This window comes from Lingula anatina, chromosome 9 (assembly GCF_051362555.1).
Source record: "Lingula anatina isolate TDL-2025a chromosome 9, LinAna3.0, whole genome shotgun sequence".
Taxonomy (NCBI): Eukaryota; Metazoa; Brachiopoda; class Lingulata; order Lingulida; family Lingulidae; genus Lingula; species Lingula anatina.
In genome coordinates this window covers 4,056,077-4,065,451 of record NC_141775.1, presented here as the reverse complement: position 1 = coordinate 4,065,451, position 9,375 = coordinate 4,056,077, and the positions used below count along the sequence as shown (strand labels likewise).

Below are 9,375 nucleotides of genomic sequence, written 5' to 3'. Positions count from 1 at the left end.
ATTCACTTGAACAGAGCGAATCAGTAACTGGAAAATGATTTGGCGTGTTTGATTAATGGACCATTGCTTAAAACCTAGCCAAGATAACTTTACCGGAATAAACGGCCATTTACGAAATGAATCTTTTACATTTTCGTGAACGCTTGCGATGGAAATGCGCAAGTATTCCGTGCAGAAAAAGTCCGCCACGATAGTTCAGGTGCAGTGTGAACCACTTTTTTTTCCTTTTTCGAATGTTCATTGTTTGTTCTTGCTTCCACATTTCTTCATTAAATAGAATAAATAAAGTCGTGTTTTGTTTTCCCTCAATACACAATTGTACAAAACAATAGTGGCTCTCGCCATTTTCAACTTACATTATGAAATAGCGTGATCTCGTCACTTGTGCGTGACAGCATTCCTTTCTCCTGCGTTTTAAACTATAAACAATGACTAAATGTTCATAAACATTCATGGTATGCAAATCAATAACAAGCTTAGAAGACAGGGTATCTTTCCATAACTTAATTATAGACAAACCTGATACTTACTTGATTCTCTGACTTCGAAAACAAAGCACACTGGCGAATGGGGGAGGGGGGGGGAGGGGGGGAGGCACATGGAAATTTTGGACTCACTTAACACACAAATACAAGACAATTTAGCTTTTTCCTGTTCTTTCTTTCTGCCAATGATTTAGTACACACGGGAAATAGTTCTTAATGATATATCGAGAACTACAAAAACGCTGTCATGTTTAATCTGTTTACAGAGTATGTGTTTTATAATCGCTTGAATAAAAGAAGAAATTGAATTAGAGGATATATTAAAAAACGTTCACTAACTATACAGACAAACGGTGAAATAGACAAACCATAGACAATGAAAGCATAACTACTTAATTGTTGGTGGAGGAAACAATAAGTTCGCAAACAACTGCATACAACACGTACAAGAGCCCGTCACCAGTCAGCATCCACTTTATCACAAACTCGAACTCTAGTATTATTGAAATAACGCTTGAAACAGCATGCGAAAACATTAGTGTAACTGTAAGCTTGTGTGAAAATAGCAGTAAATTTGATGGTATGAGACAGATAAGGGGTGTTTCATTTAACTGGCAACCCGTGGACAGTGAATCGTGAATAGAAGATCCGATAAGATGGGACGTCCCAAGATAGACCGTTTCACCTTGATTGGAAACATGACCTGCTTACGTTGATTTTTAACTACAGTATAAAGAGCTGAACGCGGGTCTTATCAAGAACATAAAGTAGGGTGTGTGACAGTACACCTGTCGATGTAAAACAGAGAATACCATCATTTTGACACATATAACCATCACTATGGAGACATTTGTCTATGTAGCGGTTTTGCTGGTAAGTCAATGATTTTGTTAATCTTATGATGACGAAGAAGATAAGATCCACTTTATATTGAAATAATATTTGCACAATACCTTCAAAAGATTAAATTAAACTTTAGTACTAAACTAGATTTCTCTCAGTACAGTTTTGTTGCTTGATTCTGCTAGTAAGAAGGAGTTGCGGGAATTGGTATTTTTTGTGTTCGGAGTTTATGCGCAGAAGAAGAACTGTTTGTGTGTGTGTGTGTGTGTGTGTGTGTGTGTGTGAGAGAGAGAGAGAGAGAGAGAGAGAGAGAGGAAGGGAGGGAGATAGAGAGAGAGGGGAGAGAAAGAGAGAAGGTGAGAGATCCAGACTTAGGAAGCTTGGTTTCAATTCTAAATTTTGTATTACAGGTATTTCCAGTTGTTTCACATGCAGCTCAACTTAAGCGTGATGGCCAAGCTGTAAGTTACAATTTTTCCAGTAAAAAAACAAAGAAAATTATTTGCTAAAGATTTCAGCTAATAATTCTATGTTAATTGAACGTATTTTTTTAATCAGTTGTACAAACAGTTTCTGTTAACATGCTTCAGTAATCACGTCTGCTGAAACTAATGTAAAGCGATACTTGTTAGTGACGACAATACCCATTTTTTAGAAAGATCATTAAAAAAAAAGCACAGAATATTTTGTTTGCCTTATTTGTACCACAACAAAAAATCAGATACGTGGTTTTTAGCATTATATATATATAAGCTCAACAAAGGTACTGAAATAACGTCTTTCCTGTTCAATCCTTTATCTTTTATTCTCTTTTATCATTTAAATTTAACCGAAATTATTCCCTTCTCATGTTTTAGGCCTTTTGGGTTCGTTTCAAAATCCGAGCACCTTTCAGTTAATTAGCTACATGATATTGTTCGTGTAAAGTTCCAGCTCAAATCGTGCAAATCATCGTCGGAATGCGGACAAAACAGCTGCTGCCGGGATGTGCGTGGCGTACTTGTTGGAAGGTTGAACGATGGAGGGTCTGGTTTTGGATTCGGAGGATTTGGTGATCTTCTTCTTGGTGTTAGTGAGTATACATAAACATAGCTATCTCTTTAGACTATATCCACAAAAACAATAATTTGTAGAAATAACAGTAAGCTATTGATATAATTCCAGTTGCATTTGCCTTATTATTGATATCATGCTACAATGTATGTTACGTCACATATTTACAGTGAGTTTCTTCATTTTCAAAACTCAACAAAATCGTAGGCCTACAGGGACATGTATACGTCACCCGAGGTTGATACTTTTGAAAATTTAATTTGTTGAAATGCCGTCATTCATTCGGCTGTGATTGAACCCTTACAAATCCTCTCCCTTGGCCAAATGAAAAAAAAAATTACTTCTAACTCATAAGAGGGATCATGTCTTTATTTGTCCTAGAATAGGGGAAATATTTTTGACATAAAATGTCCAAGATGAGTTTAATGTCTCATCTATGCTCATCTCTAGATATTTTCATAATCAAATTTAATTGATGTCACCGAATTTAACGTGCATTTTATTTTCTTACCAGGCCCCACTCCATCGGTTACAGGCTATTGTTCCACCATTTTACAACAAAAAGGAGAACGTTGCGATCCTAGCTCTTGTACTTGTGGTTCAGGTAAACACGCCATTGCATATCTGTCATTCTTTGCTAGTGGTTACAAAATGTTGAATTTGACCGAAAATTTCAAACTTTCTCTGGGAAGCTGTAATTTTGCGATGTGATAGCTACACCATCACAGTTTATCATTTCATAAAAAGGGAAACAGCAGCTGCCCTTTTTAGGGCACACAGGAGAGTTGAACAGCTATACCCACCAAATCCAAGACGCGTTACCCTGGGTAATATATTTTGCACAAACTAATGAAAGTCTAATGGAATGTTTTCAGTTTTAGTTTAAATCATAAGGGGGTGTTGTCTCAATGCTTCAAAACTGGTTTTGAAGAATTTAATCCACATTTCATAATTAATAAAAATGGTGAATATGTGGGTCACTGTATCGTTATTGACGCGGGTACAAAAACTTTTTATAATCATGTAAATAATAACAATATTTTTGCTATTATCCATACACACTTCATTCATGAGGGGCACACCACTTTAACATGCTTTTAAAATGGAATTGACAAACACAGAGGAATAATGCACATATTTTATTTACTGTAACTCTGTCATATGGGACACACACTGAACAAAGTTGATCTAAAGAATGTTCCAGATTGTAGTTTTTTATCAGAAATATTATTTTTTTATTATTATTTTAACACAATAAAGTTCAGTTAAATACAAAATTTAACAAAATGAAGTTCAGTGTAACACAAAGTTCATAATTATAACATTCTTCCTGACATATGTAGACCAATGGTGATATCTGTTCTGTGCTCACTAAGGCATCCACTCTTGGGATTATGAAAAAAAATCACACAAAGAATCTGTTAACTCTGATAACGAACAATGGATAACCTAAGATCACAAATAGTTTATTGCTTATTCAAACAAAGTACAGTGCATTATGAGTGGCAAACACGCATTACTGAGACACATTTTCTTCACCCATTTTCGGTGCTTCATTGCGTAACGTAAGTGTTGCTAGTAATCCATTATTGCTGTTTTTACAGACGGTTAAAATTTAAACGCACGGAATACAGTGTAGCAGCTTAATTTAAGACAAAACTAAAAAAAAGTAATTCAATTTCGATGATTGAGTTTTCGAGAACAAGAGAACATGAATACGGTATCACCGCGTCACCATGTTCAATATGACCTTTAGTCCCCCATGTGAAACAGACGCAAAACGAAAGTTCAGACGAAGTCACCCTACTTATAGAATGGTAAAAATCAATCGGTACACAAATATGTTGAAACAATTGAAGAAAAATGAAACGAAACTCATTATTTCTCACCTTCATACAAAGAAGATCCCAATAAACAATCCTGTGACGGTTAAATCGAGGGAATTACACCTGTGCCCTGCATCCTATCTCGACAGCGTCATTGCGTAACATGTTATCAGAATGGGCCACCCGCCAGTTTGAGCTGTTTTTTTTTTAGTGTGTAAAAGAAGCCATTTGTGTGTAGACGTCATCAGTTAGTGAGTATGGAAGAAGATCGCTATCGATGTATAATTTTCACGCGGCATTTTAAAGTCGTCTGATAAGAATCGATCTCTGAAGTTTCAGCGTTGCGAACGTAATATTGGGACGCGGTGAAGAAATAACGACCTTGCTGAGCAATAAATGTGAAATTCTTAAGAAAACTGATATTATCATGGATTTCGTGACACAAACTAACCGAAATACTACTTTGGACGATTGAACAGTTTTAATACGGAAAGATAGGATTAGATGAAATTTTCATCGGGGTGGGACACCGCATGTATCGTAAGTTAAGCTAATTTTGTGATCATTTTTCAGTGACTTCAAATAAATTTTTATTTAAATAACCATTTGCACATTCTGTTTATTATATCTTCTTGCAGTAGGTGTATTCCCTGCTTCAATAATTAATTCAAACCCTAAACAAACTGTTCCTAAATAGAGGTAGGGTCGAAATTCCACAAAAAAAGACGCCATTTTGAGGGTAATTTCGATATATTTTCTGCTTTTTCTCTTCTTTTGCTTTTATAACAATATCCTCCTTGCTCATGCAGCTTCTTTGATTTGTTATTGAAACATACACAACGATGTCATGAGAATTTGGTCGGCTATCTAAATTTAAATAACATTCTTGTTATGGTCCCCCCGCAGTGCACCACTAGCAAAGAATGACTGATATAATATCTTCTATTATCTCGGGTTCCGGTAACGCGACGGCGTGCAAAAAAAGGTGGCGTTTAGATACTTTTGAACACGTTTTGTTTTTTCATGGAAGTTGACCCGCAGCAGATTTATTTTTGTAATTTTGAGAATTGAATTGTACAATCATGTGCACACACCATGATGCATGTAATTATACGCTAGCGCAGCTAAGCGGTTTAGGTACAAACTTTTTCTCGCTTGCAAAGCAGATCAAATTCATTCGAGTAACTAACATACAAAAACAATATTCTTTGAAAAATATGGTCAGTATCGTTTTGTTAATATGCATTACTTGAAATTACATTTATGTTCAAGACGATCTCGATTTAACTTTCTTTGAAATATTCAATTGTAGGTCTGACGTGTTATCGGCCTATCAGTGGCGCCTGCTGTCCCCCACATCAGTGCTACGACTCCGAGTGGGTGAAAAAACAAGAAAAATATTGGCGGGAATGTTTTTCCAATCCAAGCTGTCCTTTGCCACCATAAGCTCCCGTAAGGGACCTGCGCCAGCTTTTGGGGCGAAAAAGAAAACGATGGCAATGTTCAATTTTTGGGAGAATAAAATAATCTTCTTAAACGTATCGACCATTTTCCAAAAAAAATTAAAGTCTACAATACTCTGTAAATATACGTTCTTAAGGCCACTTTTTCAGAAGTTCGCTTTGGTGGAATGAACCTTTGTTTATCTATCAAAAATGTAATTATTGGACCAATAGTATTACATATTGTTGCTCTTATTTAAAAGGACATAGCATCATAATATACTCATAACAGTTGCATATGACATAAGCTTACAAAAAAAAAAAAAAAAAAAAAAGACGACGTGCAGTCCATATATTAACCTCGTTAAATGTATGAATATTTGAACTTAATGCTCTCCATGTATGAAAAATGTGGTACCAGTCACACGGTTTAAGGCCAGGGCGTGACCCGAGGATCAGTTTTATCTTCTCGGGTCATCTACAGGTTCATTAAGTCGCGTTTAGACCAGTCCTACATTAAACCAAAATTAAAATTCACCTTACTGACGTCATCAAAAAGACTAGTTGCGTAGACTTTGCGTCATGATGGATCCCATGTGATCTGATCATTTGCTGACGTCATGATGAGTTCCCTTATATTGGATCTTGGCGTCTGTAAACCAATTTCTGTTGCACGTTAGAACAGTTAGAAACGCTTATTTACTTTATGTCACGAGAAAGATCACTGATAGATTCAGTGTTTTGCGCCGGGTGGGGGGGGGGGGGCATGTTTTCAGTGGCAAACATCTTTAGAAAATAATATTAATAATAATAATAAGTTTTTATACTAACTTCAACCTAAAGCTAAATAATACAAACATTTTATGTTAATACAAATTTAAGAAGGAAAATAATTAAGATCAGTTAAGCACAGGCCTCTAAATCTAGTTTAATAAAACTGACTAACGTGTTACAGGAGTATTCAGTTTTAAGTTTGGTCGTTTTTTGGTCGTTTTTCCTTTATTTTCTATTGAGTTTGAAGATTAAAAGATAACTCAATTTATCATTGTCAGTCTGAATATTAATTTTATTGTGCAGCGGTTTTCCAAGGTGACTAAGGGCGTGTTCCCAATGGAAGTGTTTTGAGTGCGTCCTAACACACAATTTTAAGAGTTAACCCCCCACCCTAGTTGCCCGAGGGGGCATGTCGTTCAGTAAATATGATTGCATTCAGCGAGTCTTGCAAGGTTGGATCGATCTAAAAGAACGATAGTTTCATTGGAAACGCGTCCTAAGTTTGAATTTAGTAGATACACGTGAACCCTATCGCCACACCTCCCTAAAAAATTAGCGAAGACCGCAGAGACACTAAAATAGGTGGACGCGAAACCCCCTCACCTAAAATTAACTTATTAAGCTTATTCTACAAAATTCTGTCAAGATATATTAAGGTCGACCAGATAATTTATATGAATTTTTCGCCTGAAAGATTTTTGTCCGAGTGCACTAAAAGTTTCTGCCCAATTATGTAAATCTCAAATCCGTCATAAAAAAGTAATAAACTGACCAATTCAATGTTAAATTTTTTTTCATTTCATTTATTTATTTGGGCACTTAGAGTGCACACATATACAGAATTGCACGTACAATATCAGCCAGGCCCAGCAAACACTGTGAGGTATAAGCTTAACTAACGGCATCACCAGAAGGCAGCTACGCCTATTTTACTTGGCTTTCAATGAGTCTGTCACTACAGGAAACTCGAGTCCACATGTAAGCTCAGCGTGTGACCGAATATTACGGAGGTCAAAAGCTCAGCCCATATCCTACAGTGTGCGCTGGACTTGATTTCCTTTATTTTCCATTTATTCTTTATCTTTACATTTTCACCGAAGTGATGAAATTCACGCAGGCGTAAACCTCTCCAGAGCTAGGGCTCACAAGCTTAGCCGTGACGTCATAATCAGACTGAAAAGAAAAATGCATTTTAACGTATTATCCTTAATATTATAAAATGTACTTTCTTCATTACGTGACCAAAATTTTATTTACGGTTATGAATATTAATATCTTATAAACGCATTTATTCACCTTTTTTACCTATTGACTTATCAATTTTCAGTTCATTAACCTCTCCGTTTATCCATTCATTCATATGTTAAATCATTCATTTTATTTGTATAAAACGAAAAGGAATGGTGAAGTAAAGAATAGAATTTAATTTTAAAAAAATGAAGTATAACAGTATCATAATATCCTCCACTTACCGACCCAAACAGGCTAGTGATGGCGTTACCAAGGGCACCAGCGTCAGGCTTCGGTAAATTCAGCTGATAGGGACCAACGGAGAGTTTGCGAGGCGCGGACGGGCAAGACAGCGAAAATGCACTGGGGCCGGCGCCGTTCAGCATCTCCTTGACTTGTGTTGCGACGCTCTTTATACCGGCTGACGCACCTTCCGCGGTGGAGCGGTCCATGATGTGACAGGCGTCTTTGTAGGTGCTGCCAAATATGAAAGAAAAAACGTACAATATGTATATAGCTGAACATTTAGAAGTTGTGCAAAATAAAGGAATTTATGATGACCCAGGATACTAAATTCTAAATTTTCTTTATGGTGAAAACGCGCATGAAATCCTTAGCTAGTCGAACAAATAACAAAATAAGATCAAGTAAGTGCAGGGCTCTAAAAACTAGTTTAGAAGTATTGCGGGAACGTCCAGTTTTTTTAATAATAATTTCAATAATTGCCATTGTGAAACGAGTTTGAAATTCAAAAAGAATTTACCATGAGCCAGGCTAAAAAATTCGAAAATTTTCTTTTAAAAAAGCAACAAAGTTAAACTGAGTACATAAATAAATAAATAAATAAACGAAGAAAGAAAGAAAAATTAACATACCAAGACCCAAGATCACTCAGACACGGTAGAGTTAACCAGACGTATAAACCAAACAAGCCTCCGGTCTTTCTCTTAATAGTCAACTTAAGGTCAACATCATCTACCTGTGACAAAATTTCGGCGTCGAAGGAGAGGGTCATAGAGCCGGGAAAGGAGACGGGATTTGAGGCGGAAATGCTGTTGACTTTTACCTTGCTTCCACCTGAAATTAGCGTTTGACATACCTTTTTGTTTAATTAAACTTGATGCTTATGTATATCGTTCGATATCAGGTTAACGCATATTTGGGATGACGTCTGATTTATGTACATTGAGATCCGCGCAAGCACAAACTAATTCTGCCCGCGCGAAAAAGCAGGCGCGCACGCACAGATACAAACACACATACACACACACTCACACTAGGCCTACCATTCTGAAAAAAGTTATTATTCGCATTAGGTTCAGAAATCTTAAAAGACATTCAAAATAGCTAAACAAGTTGTCACTATACGTCTTTTATTCCTTTTATTTAAAATAAATTTACATATGTATTCATTTATCTATTAATTTGATTATTAATAAATCTATTTAAACTTATTTCCTTTTTTGTCTATAAGCAATGATAATCTCAATAACAACCTATTTATGAATCTAAAACATAATAAAAAAGTAGAAATACAACAGATTGAAAGACAAAATGCACTCACCACATTGCTTCCACGTAAACTTGGCCTCAGTCGCTAGTACTAGCGCGAGAGAGAGGACCGCTAGACGCCACATTTTCTGTCTTGACTATTAACGTTTGACTACGGTTGTAAGACAGAGGAAAAGAGAAATTCGGATTTATTTTAACTTAGAGGTCTCT

The 9,375-nt window shown here is 36.1% G+C and overlaps 1 protein-coding gene and 2 long non-coding RNA genes across 4 annotated transcripts; 2 read left to right on the top strand and 1 right to left on the bottom strand.

The window, feature by feature from the left end:
* The first annotated feature begins 1,206 nt into the window (after window positions 1-1,206).
* Window positions 1,207-2,429, top strand: LOC106178094 (uncharacterized). Of its 2 annotated transcripts, none has more exons than XR_015331169.1 (3): window positions 1,207-1,358; window positions 1,739-1,789; window positions 2,262-2,429. It is a non-coding gene; the product is annotated as an uncharacterized LOC106178094 (long non-coding RNA). The 2 variants fall into 2 exon arrangements; XR_001239916.2 differs by having other exon boundaries at window positions 2,256-2,429.
* A 466-nt stretch (window positions 2,430-2,895) lies between these two features.
* On the top strand, window positions 2,896-5,748 carry LOC106177958 (uncharacterized). Its single transcript, XR_015331168.1, has 2 exons — window positions 2,896-2,985; window positions 5,520-5,748. It is a non-coding gene; the product is annotated as an uncharacterized LOC106177958 (long non-coding RNA).
* Window positions 5,749-7,207: 1,459 nt separating this feature from the next.
* Window positions 7,208-9,375, bottom strand: LOC106178074 (uncharacterized). The gene is made up of 4 exons (XM_013561097.2): window positions 9,218-9,375; window positions 8,529-8,730; window positions 7,896-8,130; window positions 7,208-7,596 (listed from the first exon to the last, which is right to left on the bottom strand). The coding sequence occupies exons 1-4, from the start codon at window positions 9,288-9,290 to the stop codon at window positions 7,507-7,509; spliced, it is 600 nt and encodes a 199-aa protein (XP_013416551.2). The 5' UTR covers window positions 9,291-9,375; the 3' UTR covers window positions 7,208-7,506.

Excerpts from the sequence above, each read along its gene's own strand:
- LOC106178074 (XM_013561097.2), bottom strand. The coding sequence starts at position 9,290 with ATGTGGCGTCTAGCGGTCCTCTCTCTCGCGCTAGTACTAGCGACTGAG. Across the intron at positions 8,731-9,217 it reads GTTTACGTGGAAGCAATGTG|GTGGAAGCAAGGTAAAAGTC; the intron begins GTGAGTGCATTT and ends CGCTAATTTCAG. Across the intron at positions 8,131-8,528 it reads CTGAGTGATCTTGGGTCTTG|CACCTACAAAGACGCCTGTC; the intron begins GTATGTTAATTT and ends CATATTTGGCAG.